Source organism: Baudoinia panamericana (assembly GCF_000338955.1).
Source record: "Baudoinia panamericana UAMH 10762 unplaced genomic scaffold BAUCOscaffold_2, whole genome shotgun sequence".
NCBI lineage: Eukaryota > Fungi > Ascomycota > Dothideomycetes > Mycosphaerellales > Teratosphaeriaceae > Baudoinia > Baudoinia panamericana.
In genome coordinates, this window is record NW_006911258.1 from 498,265 (window position 1) to 517,660 (window position 19,396).

Consider the following 19,396-nt stretch of genomic DNA (forward strand, 5'->3'; position numbering starts at 1 on the left):
AACCTCAGGCTGATAAAATGCCGTTGTCTCGAACGCAGTGTGTCCTCTTCAGAGTCGGTAATCCGAAAGAAGTGCGGTCATTGCAGCCTGATACTAATCTCTATTAACCGTGCAAGGTACGATGACTACTGTTGACATGCTACGCACCGCCTCAGGCAGCAGTTGAGCGACCAGCCGTGTATCAACGGCCAGACTGTTTCCACGCCTTTGCCTCTCTTCAAAGTGCACGAGGACTTGAGCACATCTTCAGGCGTGAGTCTTCGCACACTGTATCTTAGAAGTGTCACAAGCTATGGGAGTTGCAACTCCATCGGCTGCCATTGGCTTCACAATCAATCCACTGAGCTGTGCCACACGAATTGCCAGTTATGCAGTGGCCAATGAACAATGGTACCGCTTCAACAGCGATACCGACTTCCATCAAGATGCAGCCAGCACTCTGTCGCCCATAACCCATCCAACGGAAGCTCGACATAGGTGGGGTCCGCACGAATGAAGACGCTGCTCGCTACAGACCTCGGTCGTTACGCGTCCGACACGCTCACCCCGCGGCTACGTCTGGTCAAGTAGTTGTTAACCAATGCAGTATGTATGCAGTTATGTTTCTCTCAAAACCGCTGCGTCTTCTTCGATGTATCAAGCAACATGTCGATCCAGACTGATCTTTTCATCAACGGCGAAGTGCGAACCCTTGACACCATATTGAACACTGTTCCATAGCAGCATTCACTGACCGCCTTCTAGTACGTGCCCTCGTCTTCAGGCGAGACATTGAGTATCTACAACCCCAATGACGACTCCCTCGTCACCGACAAAGTGCAAGCCGCGTCCGAGAAGGACATTGACAATGCAGTCGCTGCGGCTAAAGCAGCCTTCCCAAAGTGGCGAAATACTGCTGGACAAAAGCGTGCAGCTATCATGTGTGTTCCTGATGAAAGGGCAGAAGCCCTGCCTGCCGTCAGGGACCGTCGCTAACATGTCCGTCCTTCCCATCATAGGTTGAGATTTGCCGATCTGCTCGAGAAGAATGCTGAGAGACTTGGTCAGCTTGAGTCTCTGGCGATGGGCCAGCCCATGTCATTGGCGCCATTGTTTGTCAAATCGACGGTAGCAAATTGGAGGTACTATGCCGGCCTTGCAGGAAAGGTCGCCGGCGAGAGCTACCCGCCAGACGAAGACGGGACCTACAAGATCGTCCAGTATGAACCGCTGGGAGTGTGCGCCGGAATCTGTGCTTGGAACGGTACCCACGTCCTTGCGGGTTGGAAGATGGCTCCGGCGATGGCCACGGGCAATACGTTCATTCTCAAGTCTTCGGAGAAGTCGCCATTAGGATTAGCGGCATATGGTGAACTCATCAAAGAGGCCGGCTTTCCGCCCGGCGTCATCAACATTGTCGCGGGCGCGGGAAAAGTCGGCGCTCTGCTCGCAGGTCACATGCAGATCTCGAAGATTGCTTTCACTGGCTCAGCCGCAGTTGGCAGGCAGGTGATGTCTTCGGCCGCCAAGTCTAACCTTAAGCATGTCTCCCTTGAACTCGGCGGCAAGAGTCCAGGTAAGTGGGACGCTGTACGGTCGCACCAGATCGTGTGGAGAACTGCTGACCTTGTTAGCCATGATCTTCGATGATGCCGATCTTGATAATGCCGTCGAGCACAGCTCTGTATCGTTTCTTCGCAACTCCGGCCAGATCTGTTTCGCAGCTTCGCGTGTCCTGGTTCAAGAGGGCATTGCGCCAAAGTTCATCGAGGCCATCAAGACAGCATTTGAGAAAGCATCAGACAAGATGGGCGATCCTTCAGTCAAGGACACATTGTTCGGCCCGCTAGCTGATAAGAAGCAATTCGATCGCGTTATGGGCTTCCTGTCCGACGGGAAGAACGAGGGCGTCCAGTACCTCACTGGTGGCGCACGTAAAGGCGAGAAAGGCACGTTCGTGCAGCCTACCATCATTCTCAATCCGGATGTCAAGTCGAAGGTATACACCGATGAGATCTTCGGACCAGTGATCTCTGTGAAGACTTTCAAGACTGAGGTATGGCAAGCAGCTGACGCTACCTTGACCACCATCTCTAGATTGTGAAAGGTGCTGACCAAAAATTGTGCTCTAGGAAGAAGCGCTAGCCTTGGCAAACGACACCACGTACGGACTCGGCTGTAGGTCCTTCGCGCTACCGGGGCCGAACCTTCGGCGACAATGCTAACATCCGCGGTAGCAACGATATACACATCAGACATTGCTCGTGCTCTGCGTGTAGCTGGCAAGATCGAGGCAGGAACCGTGGGGATCAACTCGGCATTCAATACATCACCTCAGACACCGGTACGTATTTAGAATTCCGCCACTGAATGACTTGCTAACCAGGAGGCTACGTTGCATAGTTTGGAGGCTTCAAACAAAGCGGCGTCGGTCGAGAGAGCGGCAAAGAGGTACGAGTCTTGAAGTTCAATTTCTTTCGGGTCTTGAAGAGATCACTGACGTCAACCTTTGCAGGCTCTCAAGGAATATCTTCAGCCGAAGACAATTCACATCAACATGGGTCTCAAGCCCAAGATATGAGTATCAGTGATTGTCTAGTATATGCAGAGATGCTCAAAGAGAACTTTCGCACAAGCTAGTGATCTGCGATTGAACGAAACATGCATTGTCTCAACTGCAGCTCGCTCGCCAATCTTGATGTACCTGCCGACAAAGAACTATGCAATATTTAGCAAGCCCAGGCCTTGCGTTTGTAATGAGGTTATGAGGGTATGCCCGTGGCTGAACGATTGCGTCAGATCGTAGACGTCCCGGTCATGTTAGTGAGAACACGCCTCATATTCAGAAACATTCGAAAGGTAGCGGTGGCCATCTCACCCTCCGCTACGATACGGAGGACGATAAACGACCGGAGACTGAGTCCTTGTCGAGGGTAGAGAGATAGGGGACTGTCACCTTTGCCGGCGCAAGTTCTACGTACTCTGTAAAGCTCTACGGAGTAGTAATGCTGATCTTGAGGCTGAGGCCAGGTATACTTTTGCATTGACGGTGATCACGCATTCGCTGCGCATATCAACGCGTAGTGCACGGTGGCACAGCATAAGCTGCAAAGCTAACTCTTCTCCACTCTTATTCGACAAGCCGAGATCTTGCGATACGCCTCTGAGGCTGAAGGCGAGCACATCCATGCCGAAGTCCTGCGGCGTCTTCGAGCAAACTCTGAAACCGGCAGGTAGCGCCCCGAGAGCACCGATAAACAATATGTAATCGTGAAGTGTCCATTCTATGATGGTGGACCGTTTTGCGCCTCACCTGACAGTGCGATCCATTTACGATCGGGCACGTATGTGCTAGAGGCGGTCAGCGAGTTCCTCAGGTTGACGCCAGGTAAATGGGGCGAGTCAATGAAGCAAGGCTTCATTGTCCACCACTCAAATACTGCTCAAAGGGTAGCGACGTATGTTGAATACCGAGCGGAAGACTTGATAAACGGGGCGCCGCTAAAGGAGTTATTCGAGCCGTACGAGGGCAGGGCCGAAGTTGGCCTGGATCATTGATATGTCATGGTCAGCCTGATTCGGAGTCGTAGAGCGGAGTTTCACGAAAGGCGTGACAATGCCACCGCGTTCTCGAACGACAAAACTCCATTCCCGGCAGTATCCTTATGCTTGCTGCAATGTCAAGATCCGGAGGGACTTGCAAGGTGTCGATACCTCTGGTATTCGATCGTTTTGGCTGTTCCTTCCCAATCCGGTGTGGCGCCGACGCTGCGTTTCGGCTTTGCGTCACTGTCGGCTTACCCAAGCATTTTCGGTTCGAGACGCACGTAAGCCCACGAACTTTCATCTTCTTCGTAAACACCCGCACTCGCCGCCACCTTGCCGTGTCCATGATCTCCAGACACCGCATCCGATCTAGCGAGCATACCTAGTCATGGCTGCTCTCGCCCAAACACAACCGGCACCCTCCACCATGTCACCTTCGTCGCATCCGTTTACCTGCAACACCTGCCAGGTCGCCTTCCGCAGCAGCGATCTTCAGCGCACGCACATGCAGTCGGACTGGCATCGCTACAACCTCAAGCGGCGTGTGGCCTCTCTGCCCCCTCTGACATCCGAGATCTTCGCGGAGAAAGTGCTGGCAAACAAAGCCACAGCGGCGGCGACGGCAGCCAGAGCAAGTTTCGAAAAACGCTGCGATGCCTGCGAGAAGACGTACTATAGCGAAGGCGCATATATCAACCATCTGGGAAGCCAAAAGCATCGGCTACTCACTGCGAGGCTCGAAGCGAGGGGTGACAATGAGACGGAGAGCATGGCAGACTCAACCTTCTCGCTTGGCGAACCAATGGAGACTGCAAGCACAACGGCGAGTACGGTCACTCTAAACGCGGCTGACGCTGAGGCGGAGGCAGCCGATGAGGAGTTTGAGGAAGTCGCAGAAGCCATCAAAAATACGGGTCTAAAGGATACTCCGGATGACGTTCTACCACGGCCCTCGAGACCATCGCCTACGACCGCGCTCAATGGACCTACCAATGATTCAGAAATGCAAGAAGATGAGGAGTATGAGCACAAGGCAGATTTGGCGCAATGTTTGTTCTGTAACTTTCTTTCTCCAGCCACGGATTCAAACCTGGCGCACATGTCAAGGCAGCATGGCTTCTTTGTTCCGGAAAAAGACTACTTGGTGGATCTTAATGGCTTACTGAACTATCTATCGGAGAGTATTAATGTCCTACATACCTGCTTGTTCTGCCACAAAGGCATGCACACTGCATCTGGTGTGCAGACACATATGCGTGACCGAGGTCACTGTATGGTTGCCTACAGTACAGAAGAGGAGCAGATGGATATTGGCGACTTTTACGACTTCCGCTCGACGTACTCGGATGAGGAGCCTGATGAAGAGGATGCAGAGGCTGCAGCCAACGGCGGAGTCAGTCTCGGTGTGAAGCGCGCCGTGAAGACTACGGTGGAGGGCTCGGACGGAGACGAGATGGTGGACGACGACGGTGAAGACGGTTGGGAGAGTGACAGCACCTTGTCTTCCGTACCGACGGACGAAATTACTTCGGTTCCCATTGAAAATCAAGACCACAAATACGCGAAGCTAGACTTACACCGACACCATTCACATAACGACCCTCGGCCGCACCGGAACACTGACGGCTATCACTCTCATGCACACCATACGCCTCTGGCCGTCTATCACGACGATTACGAGCTCCACCTACCATCAGGCAGGACTGCGGGTCATCGCAGCCTCCGGACCTACTATCGCCAGAACCTGCGCAACCACCCAACTGCCGAAGAGCGCATAGAGCGGCGGCTGCTCGAGGATGGCCGCCATAGCTCGGACGCCGACGATGAAGAGAAGGCGAGCAGCCAGGCTACGGAGACGGATGGCGCTGGTCGTGGTAGACAGCTCGTCAGTCGTGCGAACGGGGGACTGGGCATGATCGGTGTCAGCGAGACGAAGAAGCGCGAAGTGCGTGCTGTAGAGAAGCGGGAGCAGAAGCGCATGGAGAGGGCGCAAAACCGGTATCAGTGGGGCAAGGAGAAGCGTGCGAACTTCCAGAAGCATTTCAGAGATCCTCTGCTGCAGTGAGGAGGAAAAGTACTCAGAGGCTACCTTATTTGGCTGGCTTTACTGCACGGCTAGTCTCTGGGCTCGAATGGCGTGATGGACACGAAGCAGTCACCGACGAGTTTTGCGTAAGACGCCTAGATCATATCGCCGTGTCTGTGCTTGACAGCTTTGATTCGGCGTGTAAGGCTCTTTACGTATCGCTTACCCAAACTTCTATATTCACTCGTCTACCGCAAGTGCATGTTAGTCTTAGAGCCGCCGTTGCGACCCAACCGTTTCGTACAGTTGGCGGAAGGCGGGCCGAGGCGTTGCGCCAAACGCCTCTTTAAGCGTGGCACTTCCAACGCTTCCGCTCTTTCTGTTGTGCCCTGCATCACACGCAACCTCCGCTTCAGTGCCCGAGTACACAGCCACTGTGCTGAGAATGCTTGCACACTGCTATATTGCGGCACTCTCTACTACGTATCGCAACCTGCCGCTAACCAACCTGGCTGTAGATCAGATTGTGTGGTCTCACTGATTGACATGGATGCCTCAGATCTTTCCCGAGTGGACCAGCAACGCCAAGCCTTAGAGGAGAACTTGAAGAAGTTGCGGCAAAGCCTGACCTACTGGCAAACCTTCGAAGCTGAGTACGAAGGCCTTAAGGAAGAACTTCAAGACGCTTTGCCCAACGTCGGACCTGACGCGCTTTTGGACCTTACCAAGACTTACCAGGGCGAGCTCGTCAATGAGAGTCTCGTCCGCGAATTAGCCGGCCTGGATAAGGGATCCCCTCGTACTGCGCTCCAGATCATACGAGACATCGAGCGCCGGCAGGAGTACGTTCGGCGCAACGTCGAAACGATCCAACGCCGGTTCTTCGAAGGGGAAGCGAAGCTCGAAGAGTTCGATTTTGCGGCAACTCGGGACTCCGCAACGGGTCTGCCACTGACTGAGATCGAAGAGCTTCTTGATGATGACGATAATGTTGTTTCAAGTCGTGTCAGACAGCCAGAAGCGGAGCAAAGTAAGCTTGTAGATAGTCTACGGAACGCGGGTCTGACGACGAGCGACCTTGAAGGTGGTGTAGAAGGCGGCGAGGAAGTTGCGAAAGTGCCGCTGAAGCCTGCAATCACCTACAGCAGCCCGCCTATTACCGCCTCGCATAGTCTAGCATCAACGAACAATGATCAGCGCCCATGGCCAACGTCTACGTTACCGACAGGAGATTCCACACATGACGAATCGAGTCCTGAGCGGCCCTCCATCCGGAAGAAGTCAGTCTCCTTCACCGCAGACACAAAGGCTGTACCGGACATCATACGCTTCGAGCACGAAGACGGAAAAAAGTCGGTGTCGTTTGCGGAGAAGGTTGCAATCGCGCCCGCTGCTCCTCTTCCTGATACAAGAACCGTGCAATTTTCACCCAAGGTCGAGGAGATACCTGCACAGCCGCTGGGTCCAGCATCACCGCAGGCGCAAGCTACGCAACCAGGTGCCGCGAACACAGAGATGCAGAGGGACCTTCGAGCCTCCTTCAAGCCTGGCGATAGGGTCAAGACGATTGGCGACGATGACGAGGTAATCACGGAGGATGTTGTCCTGCCAGGAAGTGAGTCCGTGGAACATGCGACGACGCGGCGGGAGATGCTTGACTATCACTTGCATGAGGTTGGCCACGTTGTCGCGCAAATGGACCTCGATGACGGCGATGGCTACGATAACGATGACGAAGCGCACGACGAGTTCGATGACGCAAGTTCACATTGGACTGCCTCCTCTGTTTTTGGTGACGAAGACACCCCATCTACAAGTGGCTTCTCTGACGATGAAGACGAAGATGAGTACGGCCGCACAAAGGGCAAGGTCATTGGGGATGACTACCGAAAGCAAATGCTTGAGATGCAGGATCGCCTGATTGGCAACCTAGGACCAGTACCCGACGATGCAGAGCTTGCAGATGTCGATGCGGCTATTGACCCCAGCGACGTACGCCGGCTCGTTATCCGCAACAAGCGAACCTCCACATCATCGGCAAGCTCTGACAGTAGCGAGAAGAAGCTTGGCGGCAAGAAGCGCGTAAGCTTCGCGGAGGATCTGGACGTTGCAGTGCCCGGCAGCCCACTGCTCAAGGCGCAAAAGCATACGGAGGGCCAGAACGCCCCGCCTGTATCAGACACCATTGCGGAGCGGTCGACAGCGGAATCGCATTCACTGCCCGCGCAAGGCACGCCGGCAAAAGCTACCCGTTCCAAGAAGACACGGGCCGTGCCTGCGGATGATGCAGATGCTGATAGCACTGCCTCTTACCAGGCAGGTCAGACGCTGGCAGACACGCTTGTAGAGCGACCAACGCCAGCCAAGCCTAATCTCGCGTCCTCAATGCATAGTCTTGATCCGGTGGCTGAGCGTCGTCAGCTCGCGGAGGAGTACTATCGCCGGCGTAATGACATCGTTCGACAGCAGGGTGGTTTTGAAGCCGACCTTGACGAAGATGAGGAGCTCGGTGAGCTGATGGAGGTGCGGGACGGTAAGGTGAAGAAGGTAAGCAGGTTCAAAGCTGCCCGTATCAAGCCACAGTAAGCAGATGCCGATCTGGCGAGATGACGGGAAGAGAGCGAGTGGATGCCGTTGCACCAATACCTGAATGGTAGTGTAGGCTGTATTAATGGGCGAGTTAATCTCGAGCATAGTTGCCATTTCTGGTGCTATTGTAGGGGCGACCGTTCATTCGTCGAGTTTCGAAAGTGTGGCAACTGAGTTGAAGCTGCCAGTTGTTCCCATGTGCATAGAAGGGATATAGGGTGCTATGGCTGTCCGAGCATGCTCTCCTGCGTCATGCTGTCTCGAGATGCTGCATACGTCAAAGCCTCTGTATCCCCAGCCCAACGGAAATCGTCTTCATGGACTTTAGGAAGCCAGGCGGCGGCAATCAATAACTAGGGTTTACACCAGTCTGCTCAATGAGGCCACGAACTGCTCACAAAGGCACATCCAAGCATCTCTGATTCAGCCCACTCGAGGCTATTAACGATGCAAGTGATCGGAAATGTGCTCGTAACGTCTTGCTGGAGGTTCCGCTACTAAAGGCCATTGAGCAACCCATCCGGCCACCATAACGCCTCGCTATGAACGCTATCCAAGGATATATCGAGGGCTAATTCCTCGGCCACATGCAGACGCCGTGAGTGAAGGTTGGCGGTCAGGCAGCATCCACCATCTGCGCGTCCTTCAGGCCGATGTCTGCTCTCGCAGTCCCTACAGCCTCGTCGTCCTGCGCTGCCTTAGTCCGCTCGGTAAATTCGTCTGCGATAAACACGCCGAGCCCGGAAAACGCGGCCACCAGCGATCGATGAGTGTAGTCGGCAATATCATACCCGCCCGCAGTATGCCTGATATCCTTCTTCGTATCCTGTATGCCCTCCCAGACGTGGTCATTCTGCAGCGCGAAATACTTGTCAACGAAACGGAAGCCACCGAAAGGATCCACCGGCGGTTCCGGCTCCGCCTTCTGCTTCGCCTTCAGCCCCTTGATTGTGATCCCGGCGGTGCCGGTCCGAGCCTCTGATGCCACCTGGAGCTGTCGCTGCCTCTCGGCTGCCGCCTGCCTATCCATACGCTTCTTCAGCTGAACCTGCTGCCCTTCTTTAGCGACGGTTTCCGCATCTGCGCCCGAAGCGAGCCGTTTTAACATGTCCTTCCGATTCTCCTCCAGCTCCCTGCGATCCGTTTCTTCTTCACGTTTTGCGGCCTCCCGCCGCTCGCGGGCTTGCTGCCGCTCCATCTTTTGCATAGCGGAGAAGGACTGCTTCTCCTCCTCCGCTAGCTGTGCATTCTCTTCGATCTCCTTTTCGTGCGCTTTCTGGTAGGCTTCGAAGCGTCTGGTGGTCTCATCGACATCGATGTTGTTGATGAGGTTAAAGGTAATGTCCTCCACATCGTTGAGATAGTCGTTGTAATCGCGCAGGCTTTCGAACTCCTCTTCACGCCTGTTGAAGACCTTGGCGACCCGTCTCCGAATGTCCACCTCCCGCTCAACTTTGATGTCGTCGAATGTCTGCTCCCGGAAACGATGCTTCCTCAAAGTACGTTTGCAGCCGGGTATAGGACATTGCGCCGGGCCGTGGGAGAAGATGCGATCGACGCACGATTCGCACATTTTGTGGTAGCATTCCGGGTTGACGAGGAAGCGCAGACTCGGGTTCATGTAGCGAGTGGACTTGCATATGGGACATTCTCCTGTCGACGTTGTGTCAGTAACGGGCGGCGGTTGATGCAGGCTCATGCGGCGCATCTTGCCGTCTAGCAGCTCACCATCTCGGTCCACGCCACCCAACCGACCGTCTCGTTTGGAGACCGGCGACATCTTGGGTTGGGCGAGGCGAGCCATATTGGCTGGTACAGATGGTGAGCCGCTGCCTCAGTAAGTGCACGAATTGATGAACAGGTGCTCAACGCGGTTGGGTGAAAGTGCGGGAGGTTCCGCGTTGTAGTCGGAGAAGACAGGGTGAGGTTGAGCGCATCATGCAGCAAATACTGTTCGAGAGCTGTGACAGATGCCCATGCGACTTGTTAATGTGTGAGCGCCCTCACGGCTCAATAAAGTGTCTTTCCTCGTTACTACCATCACCTTTCTCCGAAGATCTGTCAGTTGCAGTCTCCTTGACTGACGCTGTGGCGTCTAGCCGTCGCTGTTCACCATGTCACACTCAGCACAATCGACTCGCGGCCTGGACCACTCGAGAGACCCATGTCCATGGGTAGCATTGTCAGATTTTGGAGGCGCCTTCTGTATGGGAGTATGGCTCACCACCTACTGAGCTTAGGCGCGGACAAGGACTGACTGTGGATGCAGGCGATAGGAGGAGCAGTATGGCATGGCGTGAAAGGCTTCAGAAACAGCCCTTATGGTGAACGACGAATAGGAGGTAACGACATCGTATGCATCACTTGTATGCGACATTGCTAACACACTACGTTCCAGCAATAACGGCGATCAAAGCGCGCGCACCCGTACTTGGCGGCAACTTTGGCGTTTGGGGTGGCATGTTCAGCACGTTTGACTGCGCAGTGAAAGGGATAAGGAAGAAAGAGGATCCATGGAATGCCATCATCGCTGGATTCTTTACTGGGGGCTCGTTAGCAGTTCGTGGCGGACCAAAAGCAATCCGGAACGGCGCAATAGGTTGCGCCATCCTGCTTGCGGTCATTGAGGGCGTGGGCATCGGCTTCCAGAGGATGATGGCAGAGAACACGAAGCTCGAGTTACCCCCTCCGCCACCACAATCCAGCAGCGCAGGCAGCGAAGGGAGGTTGGTGGCTGCATGATAGCTGGCATTGGTCACAGAGCGAGCGAGTTGCTGTTTGCGGCGAGTGTGTCATAGACAATAGATGACAGACATGCGTGGCGTTGGCGGGCTGACGGCATCTGAATTGCATAGCGCTGGTGGTTTACCGCTGAGGAAACGGCGATCTTCACTCCTGCCCTGATGAAGAAGGAAGGCACGCTCTGTTGAGCGGCATGATGCGGCTTGTGTACACTACAAATGTGATCATATGCAACACATACACCAAAATCAACCCAACGTATACGTGCATGTCACTCGGATACAAAGCATCTTTCTGCCGACAGTGGTGCTTTGACAAACATCACGCTCCACTGACGTGGCGCTTTCCGGTTCGGATGCTTGAAACGGTTGCGAGCTTCTATCCTGCACCCAATCTACATCCACTTCAGGCAACAAGTCGCACCTACGTGAATGACAGATTTGGTTGAGATACAGGTCTCGAACATATTTCACAAGGCCGAGCCTTGCCATAGCAAATTCGGGCAGCTTCTCCTGAAGCTTAGGGTCGCTACGTTAGGCTCGGAGTATGCGGTTTGAATATCAGCACACATGGCCGACCAGACGCCACCGCGGCAGACAATGTCGCTGATACCCTACGCTAACGACCAACGAGAGATTGTGCTGTACGGCTTCTGTATCAATCACTTGGATACCGACTCCGCTCACATAGGTACAGACGACGCGGTAACGCTGTAGTTGTATACGACGCGCAGTCACGCCAGTTGCAAGTCCGTAACGCGTCGAAGCAAGCTGTTGAGCCTACTGAGTGCCCAACTTGCCGTCGACCCTACCGCGATGAGGCGATACACGACGACGAAGACTACCCTAGCCCCGCTTTTGGCCACGAGCGACAGTATGTGGACCCGGAGTACTTTGCCATGCTGGCAGCCAGCCATCGAGGCACCCCAGAGGCCTCTGGTAGCAACACACCAAGCCGGAGATTCTTCCCTGCTGCTCTTCGGTCTGGACGCTCGAGGGACGTCAGTGGTAGCGCCGATCCTCCTGCTGGCTCTGAGTTCCTGGGCAGCGCACCTTCTGCCACCAGTGGACAGGGTATCAGTAGCTCAGCCTTCAGCCCGGACTTCTTCAAGCGCAACTTCGTGGAGCAAGGTGTGCTTGGCCGTGGTGGTCATGGCGTGGTTCTGCTGGTGGAGCACTTCATGGATGGTGTATCCCTTGGCCAATATGCTTGCAAACGTGTGCCCGTGGGCAACGACAGAGCTTGGCTAGAGAAAGTACTAGTCGAGGTGAAGCTCTTGCAGCGCATACAGCATCGCAATCTTGTGCAGTATCACTTCGTCTGGCTTGAAGACCATCAGCCGAACAGATTTGGGCCGAGCATCCCATGCCTATGGATCCTTCAAGAGTACTGTGATGGCGGCGATCTACAGAGTTACGTACACGGTCCGAAGGACGCTCCAACTACAGCCGAAACACTGAAGGCACGCCTAAGGCGCAGATCACGAGGTGACAGTGACACGACCGGAGAGGTCCGTGTCCCTAGCAAGCTCACCTTCGAAGAGATCTTCTCCTTCTTCCGCGATATCACTGCCGGTCTACACCACTTACATAGCAAAGGTTACATACATCGTGACCTGAAGCCATCCAATTGCCTCTTGCAACGCGATGGCACGAAGACCAGAGTGCTCATCTCGGACTTCGGCGAAGTACAAGCAGCAGGAGACGAACGCAGGTCTACAGGCGCCACGGGCACCATCTCCTACTGCGCACCTGAGGTTCTCCGCCGAGACTCACCTGATGGCATCTTCGGCAATTTCACCACGAAATCTGACATCTTCAGCCTAGGTATGTGCGTTTATTTCATGTGCTTCGCTCGCCTGCCCTACAGCAACGCGGACGACATCAATGAAGAGGCAGAAGACCTCGATCAGCTTCGTGTAGAGATCACGAGCTGGCCGGGCTTCGATGACAAAGCGAGAGCGCGCTCAGATCTGCCAGAGAAGCTGTACCGATTTCTGAAGCGTCTGCTCAGTGTGGACCCCGATGAGCGTCCCAGCACTGGCGACATCCTGGAGAGCATTCGTGGAGGCAATGTAAACGAAGCGGTCGGTGAAGACTTTAGCCCGCGTGTTTCATCGGTTGATTCGCCTGCAAGACCAACGCCACAGAGTCGCAAGCACTCAACGTACCATATCAGACCAGGCTTGTCGTCTTTAGGTCGGCGCGACTCCAGTGATGAAGACCTGCGGCCTCGTAGTCCGGCTAAGCGAGACTCAAGTCGCAGCGAAGGGCACAGCCGCCCTTTAAGTCCCATTAATGGCGCCGTCGCAGTAAGACCGTCGAAAGTCGAGCTGCCAAAACCGGGGGAGCTCGAGCGTCCGCATAGTCCACGCTTGTTGCTGCCTGCTCCACCAATAGCATCAGGACCCGCTCGCTTTCCAATGCTTGCAAAGCATCTCAACGCCGTCGACATCGCTCGTATCGGCCTCCTCGTTGCGAAGGTTCTCACCTTGACGGTACCTTGCGCGCCTTACGCTGCCAACTCCTGGTTGTTGTACCCTCTACTCGCCTTGGCGGCGCTCGATTTCGGCATCTTTTCGCACGATCTACGGCGATCTATGATGTTGCTTGGCGTGCACTTGGCGGGTCTTGTCATTGCTTCACAGCGCGGCGGCTTATGCGAACGTCCGACTGTTCGATGGGACACAGTGTGAGCCGGCCTCAGACTACCTCGACAGGCGCCAGCCGAAGTGTCAGCATTATCAAGCGCGACCGGCCGATGCCAAGCAGTCAACGGTCGCCGGACGCTTTGGAGCTGCATACCAACGTTATCAGCTCTGCGAACCACAGGTCGCATCGTTAATGCACAGTCAGAAGTTGTGCTATCGCATTACAAAATCAAGCCTGAACTGCTGGATGCCTATCGCATGGCCCTTGCAGACTGCATGCGCTAGGGCTGAAACTGGAGGTAGTATGCTGCAGGTACGGATCGACGTCACTTCTCCGACGAAAATCCCCACCGATAAGCAACGCTGCACCACAATCCCACCAGCACCTCCGCGATAATCGTGCAACTCTTCCTGCAAGCCCTGCCAAGCTGTTCCTGCGATCCCATCTTAAGTTTAGCTTCGAGCGGTCGGTGAGCTCCGCGATAGAGGTTGCACGGCAGAAGTTACAGTCTCGTACACCGCGCCGCTTTCTTAACCGGCGCACAAGACTACAGAAGTATATATGCCCTGCAACGCCGGTACCAGACGGTATAGTCTTAATTTCGTTGTCCTCTCTTCACTTCGCAGCTGTACAGCCTCAGCAACAATGCGGACGTTCTCTTCACTCGTCGTTGTGGCGACCCTATTCCTATCAACTGTGTCGGCCGCACTTATACCAGCAAGACTGGAAGAAAGAGCTCTAGAATGGGTTGTCAAGCCGAAAGTGTTCATCATCAGCATGTTCGACCCGGAAGGCGACGTGTGGTATGGCATACCGGAATTTGACATCCTTGCCATTAATGTGACCGTTCCGGGCTTCTCGCCTCTTTTTCCCGACGCTGTGAGTGAATACAAGCACACCGGGACTCTCTGTGACATCAATAACACTTTACGAACAAATGTAGCATTGTACGGCAGACGGCGACGTCTGTCAGCTTACGACCGGCGAGAGTGAGATCAACGCCGCAACCACCATCGCTTCGCTAGTTCGCTATCCCCGATTCGACCTTACCACAACGTACTTCATGGTGGCAGGTATCGCTGGTGTAAATCCGGAGGTCGCAACAATCAATAGCGTTACTTTCGCTCGGTATGCCGTTCAGGTCGCGTTGCAGTACGAGATCTCCCAGTTCGAAATACCAACCAACTACACGTCCGGCTATATCCCTCAAGGTTCCTATTCGGCCGATCAGTATCCGCAGTCCATCTATGGTAGGTGATAAGGAGCCTAGCTTGCCGTGGCCAATGAGTCTTTACTGATGAGAATGACCTCCGATGCACAGGCACCGAGGTGTTTGAGCTGAACCAGAACCTTCAGCATATCGCTGCAAGCTTTGCGCGTCAGGCAACGCTGAACGACAGTGCTGATGCCGTGGCATATCGCGCGAACTATGCTTCAGCGAGCATCTACACTGCTGGTGCTTCGTCGCCTTCAGTCATTGAATGCGATGTAGCAACTAGCGATGTCTACTATTCAGGTGTTATCCTTTCAACCGCATTCGGTAACTTCACTTCTCTGGTCACAAACGGTAGCGGTGTATACTGCACGACGGCGCAGGAGGACAATGCTACATTGGAAGCCCTTCTGCGTGCGGCAGCTAACAAGCTTGTCGACTTCTCTCGTATCATCATCATGCGGACGGCGAGCGACTTCGACCGGCCATGGCCCGGAGAGGCGGCAACGACGAACTTGTTGTATTCGAATCAGGGCGCCTTCTTGCCGTCGATAAGGAATATATATCTGGCTGGTATTCAAGTGGTGACTGGAATCCTGGATGGGTGGAATGGCACGTTCGCTGCGGGGGTCAACGCCACCAACTACATTGGTCAGTGTCAAATCATGTCCGTATGCATTCTGGCTGACCTTCACTTCAGGTGACATCTTCGGCACGCTCGGTGGTTCGCCCGACTTTGGCCCTTACACGTTCAATGACAACCCAGTTACGCCGACCAAGCGGAGTGTTGTGCCGAGGAGACTGAGATGAAGGGGTGTCACAAACGAAGAGTTACGTCCAAATCACAGATACTGGGCACGAGGTAGCGGTCGGCGGCCTTGCAGGTGGTGGTAGATGACTTCGAGTTGTGACATATCTTTCCAAAGGATCTTTCATCCAATGTAGGAGCAAGAGCACGGTGTGCATATCGTGGCCGAGCATCGTGGCTGAGCATCATGTTGCCGCATCCTGGGTAGAGATCTCAAACAGTTCGAAATCGCATCGTCAGACGAGATCCACTTGTTGAAGCACAATGAACTGTTTACGCATGTTCGCCCGGCGTGAAAGAGCATGCATCCAATCTGATAATTGACTTGTGAAAAGTGAACGCATGTGCAGAGATCGTCAGGCACGGTGGCTCTAAGCCACGCCGCGGGCTGTTCCAAGGTTTCAAGACTGACCGTTTGGGCGTCACGCAGCCTCTCCTTTCTCCCGTCACCAACCGAAGACGCTTGGCGACACGCAACATTGCCACGGCATCATGCACCAGCGTATCTCAGGTGTATAGCGTTTGGGATAAGTACAGGGTTCTTATACTGTCATCCCTTATCCACCTAGTCCAAGTCGTATCAGCTATGAGGTTTGCATCACTAATTGCTGCAGCTGCCACGGTGTGCCTACTGCCGGAGAGCCATGGTATGGCGGAAGCGTCGAGGTAGCCGAGGAATAAGTCTAACGTAACGCTAGGAAGAGTGCTCACCGAGTCCGACACGAAGCTTGCACCTCGCGGCTTCCCAGCGAACGCCCCATATGGATACGCGCCGCAAGTCAACAGCTGCCCCTCGAACACGCCGTCAGTCAGAGCCGCGACCAGTCTGTCGCCGAACGAGACTGCTTGGCTGCAACTGCGCCGGAACGCGACAATTGCGCCGATGAGGACTTTGCTGGCTCGAATGAACATTACGGGCTTGGACACGACGAGCTACCTCAACCGACATGCAAACAACGCCAGCGCCTTGCCAAACATCGGCATTGCAGTGTCAGGTGGTGGCTACCGAGCCATGCTGAATGGTGCAGGATACTTAGAGGCCTGGGACGATCGCACACCGAATGCTACCAGCGTTGGCCAGCTTGGAGGCCTCCTGCAGGCGACGACGTACCTCTCCGGACTGTCTGGTGGGAGCTGGCTTGTTGGATCGCTGTACAGCAACAACTTCACGTCCGTCGATAGAATACTGGCGCAAGATACCGACAGCTCAACCAGTGGTGATTTGTGGCAGTTAGATCAAACAATCTTCGAAGGTCCGGAATCTGGAGGCATACAGCTTGTGAATAGCGCAGGCTACTATATTGCGTATGTGTGAGCTCCGAGCGCCATATTCCGAGACAGAGCTGACTCTCCTTCCTATCAATTCCCAGCCTTGAATCAGCAGTCAACAATAAGCAAGATGTAGGGTTCGACGTATCGCTCACAGACTATTGGGGCCGTGCTTTGTCGTATCAGCTGGTGAATGATACTGACGGCGGTCCCTCATACACATGGTCATCCGTAGCCCAGCAAGACTTCTTCACGAACGGTAGCGTGCCTTTGCCACTGATTGTTGCGGATGGCCGACAGCCCGGAGAGACATTGGTGCCTACCAATACCACGATCTTCACCCTCGATCCGTGGGAGATCGGCACGTTCGATCCGACAATCTACGGCTTTGCACCCATGCAATATGTTGGCACGAATTTCTCGAACGGTCGGCCGACCTCCAACGACCGATGTGTGACTGGCTTCGATAACGTTGGGTTCGTGTACGGAACGAGCTCAAGTTTATTCAATGTTATCTTGACGACGGTGAACGGCACGAACACCACGGGACTGTTCACGACCGCGCTGCAGGACGCCGTGGAAGCAATCTTGTCGTCTCTCGCGTCTTCGGATAATGACATAGCCGACTGGGTTTGTTGATGATCTTTTCCATTACATTTGCCGTCCGCTAATTTGTCCCGCAGGTCAACCCTTTCTACAACTACCATCCTGATACCAATCCTTACGCCTCATCACAGCAGCTCACATTGGTTGACGGCGGTGAGGACAATCAGGTCATCCCGTTTCATCCACTCATCCAGCCACAACGACACGTTGATGTAGTCTTCGCAATAGACTCATCTGCCGACACAAACACAACCTGGCCAACCAATGCATCCTCGCCGGGTTGGCCGAATGGCGCTTCGATCGTCGCAACGTATCAGAGAAGCCTATCAGCCATCCAAAACCACACTGCTTTCCCATCCATCCCAGACATCAATACCTTCGTCAATCTGGGTCTAAACGACCGGCCCACGTTCTTCGGCTGCGATGCGGGTAATATCACGGGGGAGGCACCTCTCATCGTCTACCTCCCTAACGCACCATACGTCTACAACAGCAACGTCTCGACCTACGATCTCCAGTTTAACAATACCGAGCGCAACGCCATAGTGCTCAACGGTTACAATGGCGCTACACTGGGGAATGGAACGCTTGACAAGCAATGGCCAGCATGTGTGGGATGTGCCATCCTGAGCCGCAGTCTCAACAGAACGGGCACTGCCGTACCGGAAGTCTGCACGCAGTGTTTCCAGAGGTATTGCTGGAATGGCACGACGAACACACGCACGCCGGCAAACTTCGTCCCGAAGATGAAGTTGACGGAGGTTAAGGTCACAACTAGCGGTGCACTAACGCTTAACTGGTCCATCTCGGCCTCGTTGATAAGCCTTCTGGCTGCGGTGATATTGATGTTGTGAGCTTGCGACAAATTGAGGTTTTGAGTCTTGCCATATTAGGATAGAGCACATTTGCATGCGTAGGTAGAGGGGTCTACACAGCAGGCATTCATATAACATAGTGATTGGCAGTGAGAGCTCAACGCTACCCAAAGGCTATTGAATGACTTTCTCACCTAACCAGTCCTGCATCGCAAAGTTCCTGTTACGTTCAGTATAGACCTTGGCCCAGGCCTTCTGCCCTTCCTCGTCGTCGTAGTTGCTGTGCCCAGCACGTCCAGGAGGCTCGTGCCAGATGAGTTCCTCCAGATTTCCTTCTACGGTTTGGCCTGACGGACCCCTTTCGGCCCATGTGTCGCTATGCACTTCGTCGAGAAGAGAAGTCTCTGAGAAGATTTGCATCATCGTGCTCATGGGCGTTATTTGCTCTTTCTTGAAAGAATCCAGTAGCCCGGGAGGGGCCAATCCCGTCGCTACCAATGCTGGACATAGAGCGTTGATGCGGATATTGACGGGAGCAGACAAAGAACCTAACGAGCGCACCAGACCGACCAGAGCGTGCTTCGTCGAAGCGTACTGTGGCGCGAAGGGCGAGGGATAGAGGCCAGCTGCAGATGCCGTAACAACGATCTTGCCTCCAGGTTTTGGCTTACCGGCGGCCCTGCTGTCGAGCGTCATGTAGTGCGCCGCGAGCTTGATGCCGTAGTAGCTCCCGATTAAGTTGACCTCGAAAGTCTTCATGTTCGGCTGCTTGGGCGGCTTCGTCGAATCGCTCGAGATTGATGCGAAGATGTCGTCTCGATCGTCAATGCCTGCGTTCGCGGCGAAGAAGTCAAGCCGGCCTGCCCACTCGTAGCCTCGCTTGAACATGGTCACTTGTTGCTCCCAGGATGACACGTCAGTTTTCACGAACGTGGTTCCGTCCAGTTTCTCTTTTGGCTCGTTGACGTCGGCCATTACAACTCGCCATCCTCTTTCTATGAGATACTTCGTTAACGCCAGTCCAATGCCGCTGGCAGCTCCTGTGACAACAGCCGTTGGAGGCGCCATTGTGAGACCGGTAAGCGTATGTTAGCTTTAATGGAGTCGCAAACAGTGACACAAGAAGTAGAATGTGTGCAGACTCTTAGACTG

General features: G+C 54.3%; 9 protein-coding genes across 9 annotated transcripts; 7 read left to right on the forward strand and 2 right to left on the reverse strand.

The window, feature by feature from the left end:
- The first annotated feature begins 324 nt into the window (after window positions 1-324).
- Window positions 325-3,010, forward strand: BAUCODRAFT_30030 (uncharacterized protein). Its single transcript, XM_007674737.1, has 8 exons — window positions 325-681; window positions 745-920; window positions 999-1,555; window positions 1,614-2,035; window positions 2,112-2,157; window positions 2,217-2,323; window positions 2,383-2,430; window positions 2,495-3,010. Exons 1-8 carry the CDS (start codon window positions 646-648, stop codon window positions 2,558-2,560), a joined length of 1,458 nt encoding a protein of 485 aa, XP_007672927.1. The 5' UTR covers window positions 325-645; the 3' UTR covers window positions 2,561-3,010.
- A 753-nt stretch (window positions 3,011-3,763) lies between these two features.
- On the forward strand, window positions 3,764-5,970 carry BAUCODRAFT_30032 (uncharacterized protein). Its single transcript, XM_007674738.1, has one exon. It carries the CDS (start codon window positions 3,914-3,916, stop codon window positions 5,588-5,590), a length of 1,677 nt encoding a protein of 558 aa, XP_007672928.1. The 5' UTR covers window positions 3,764-3,913; the 3' UTR covers window positions 5,591-5,970.
- A 127-nt stretch (window positions 5,971-6,097) lies between these two features.
- Window positions 6,098-8,137, forward strand: BAUCODRAFT_119233 (uncharacterized protein; the record flags this gene model as incomplete). The annotated part of the gene is made up of 1 exon (XM_007675075.1): window positions 6,098-8,137. One exon carries the CDS (start codon window positions 6,098-6,100, stop codon window positions 8,135-8,137), a length of 2,040 nt encoding a protein of 679 aa, XP_007673265.1.
- A 619-nt stretch (window positions 8,138-8,756) lies between these two features.
- BAUCODRAFT_64343 (uncharacterized protein) lies at window positions 8,757-9,839 on the reverse strand (the record flags this gene model as incomplete). The annotated part of the gene is made up of 3 exons (XM_007674955.1): window positions 8,757-9,191; window positions 9,296-9,305; window positions 9,361-9,839. 3 exons carry the CDS (start codon window positions 9,837-9,839, stop codon window positions 8,757-8,759), a joined length of 924 nt encoding a protein of 307 aa, XP_007673145.1.
- Window positions 9,840-10,084: 245 nt separating this feature from the next.
- BAUCODRAFT_30034 (uncharacterized protein) lies at window positions 10,085-11,086 on the forward strand. Its single transcript, XM_007674739.1, has 3 exons — window positions 10,085-10,353; window positions 10,410-10,482; window positions 10,539-11,086. The coding sequence occupies exons 1-3, from the start codon at window positions 10,255-10,257 to the stop codon at window positions 10,880-10,882; spliced, it is 516 nt and encodes a 171-aa protein (XP_007672929.1). The 5' UTR covers window positions 10,085-10,254; the 3' UTR covers window positions 10,883-11,086.
- A 94-nt stretch (window positions 11,087-11,180) lies between these two features.
- BAUCODRAFT_345072 (uncharacterized protein) lies at window positions 11,181-13,836 on the forward strand. The gene is made up of 2 exons (XM_007675076.1): window positions 11,181-11,525; window positions 11,579-13,836. The coding sequence occupies exons 1-2, from the start codon at window positions 11,452-11,454 to the stop codon at window positions 13,575-13,577; spliced, it is 2,073 nt and encodes a 690-aa protein (XP_007673266.1). The 5' UTR covers window positions 11,181-11,451; the 3' UTR covers window positions 13,578-13,836.
- A 450-nt stretch (window positions 13,837-14,286) lies between these two features.
- Window positions 14,287-15,865, forward strand: BAUCODRAFT_30038 (uncharacterized protein). The gene is made up of 4 exons (XM_007674740.1): window positions 14,287-14,412; window positions 14,477-14,783; window positions 14,855-15,397; window positions 15,447-15,865. Exons 1-4 carry the CDS (start codon window positions 14,311-14,313, stop codon window positions 15,554-15,556), a joined length of 1,062 nt encoding a protein of 353 aa, XP_007672930.1. The 5' UTR covers window positions 14,287-14,310; the 3' UTR covers window positions 15,557-15,865.
- A 127-nt stretch (window positions 15,866-15,992) lies between these two features.
- Window positions 15,993-18,456, forward strand: BAUCODRAFT_30039 (uncharacterized protein). The gene is made up of 4 exons (XM_007674741.1): window positions 15,993-16,201; window positions 16,253-16,859; window positions 16,925-17,453; window positions 17,507-18,456. The coding sequence occupies exons 1-4, from the start codon at window positions 16,141-16,143 to the stop codon at window positions 18,281-18,283; spliced, it is 1,974 nt and encodes a 657-aa protein (XP_007672931.1). The 5' UTR covers window positions 15,993-16,140; the 3' UTR covers window positions 18,284-18,456.
- A 202-nt stretch (window positions 18,457-18,658) lies between these two features.
- On the reverse strand, window positions 18,659-19,312 carry BAUCODRAFT_45582 (uncharacterized protein; the record flags this gene model as incomplete). The annotated part of the gene is made up of 1 exon (XM_007674848.1): window positions 18,659-19,312. A coding segment is annotated over one exon (654 nt), but the record flags the coding sequence as incomplete, so codon positions are not given.
- Between the last annotated feature and the right edge of the window lie 84 nt (window positions 19,313-19,396).

What these genes read in the sequence shown, in the direction of transcription:
- BAUCODRAFT_30030 (XM_007674737.1), top strand. Translation starts at nt 646, where the DNA reads ATGTCGATCCAGACTGATCTTTTCATCAACGGCGAA. An exon ending in ACTCGGCGGCAAGAGTCCAG is followed by an intron (nt 1,556 to 1,613) that starts GTAAGTGGGACG and finishes TGACCTTGTTAG; the next exon opens with CCATGATCTTCGATGATGCC. An exon ending in CACCACGTACGGACTCGGCT is followed by an intron (nt 2,158 to 2,216) that starts GTAGGTCCTTCG and finishes CATCCGCGGTAG; the next exon opens with CAACGATATACACATCAGAC.
- BAUCODRAFT_30032 (XM_007674738.1), top strand. Translation starts at nt 3,914, where the DNA reads ATGGCTGCTCTCGCCCAAACACAACCGGCACCCTCCACCATGTCACCT.
- BAUCODRAFT_30034 (XM_007674739.1), top strand. Translation starts at nt 10,255, where the DNA reads ATGTCACACTCAGCACAATCGACTCGCGGCCTGGACCACTCGAGAGAC. An exon ending in GAGGCGCCTTCTGTATGGGA is followed by an intron (nt 10,354 to 10,409) that starts GTATGGCTCACC and finishes CTGTGGATGCAG; the next exon opens with GCGATAGGAGGAGCAGTATG. An exon ending in TGGTGAACGACGAATAGGAG is followed by an intron (nt 10,483 to 10,538) that starts GTAACGACATCG and finishes ACTACGTTCCAG; the next exon opens with CAATAACGGCGATCAAAGCG.
- BAUCODRAFT_345072 (XM_007675076.1), top strand. Translation starts at nt 11,452, where the DNA reads ATGGCCGACCAGACGCCACCGCGGCAGACAATGTCGCTGATACCCTAC. An exon ending in GACCAACGAGAGATTGTGCT is followed by an intron (nt 11,526 to 11,578) that starts GTACGGCTTCTG and finishes ACATAGGTACAG; the next exon opens with ACGACGCGGTAACGCTGTAG.
- BAUCODRAFT_30038 (XM_007674740.1), top strand. Translation starts at nt 14,311, where the DNA reads ATGTTCGACCCGGAAGGCGACGTGTGGTATGGCATACCGGAATTTGAC. An exon ending in CGCCTCTTTTTCCCGACGCT is followed by an intron (nt 14,413 to 14,476) that starts GTGAGTGAATAC and finishes GAACAAATGTAG; the next exon opens with CATTGTACGGCAGACGGCGA. An exon ending in CAACGCCACCAACTACATTG is followed by an intron (nt 15,398 to 15,446) that starts GTCAGTGTCAAA and finishes CCTTCACTTCAG; the next exon opens with GTGACATCTTCGGCACGCTC.
- BAUCODRAFT_30039 (XM_007674741.1), top strand. Translation starts at nt 16,141, where the DNA reads ATGAGGTTTGCATCACTAATTGCTGCAGCTGCCACGGTGTGCCTACTG. An exon ending in AGCGCAGGCTACTATATTGC is followed by an intron (nt 16,860 to 16,924) that starts GTATGTGTGAGC and finishes ATCAATTCCCAG; the next exon opens with CCTTGAATCAGCAGTCAACA. An exon ending in ATAATGACATAGCCGACTGG is followed by an intron (nt 17,454 to 17,506) that starts GTTTGTTGATGA and finishes TTTGTCCCGCAG; the next exon opens with GTCAACCCTTTCTACAACTA.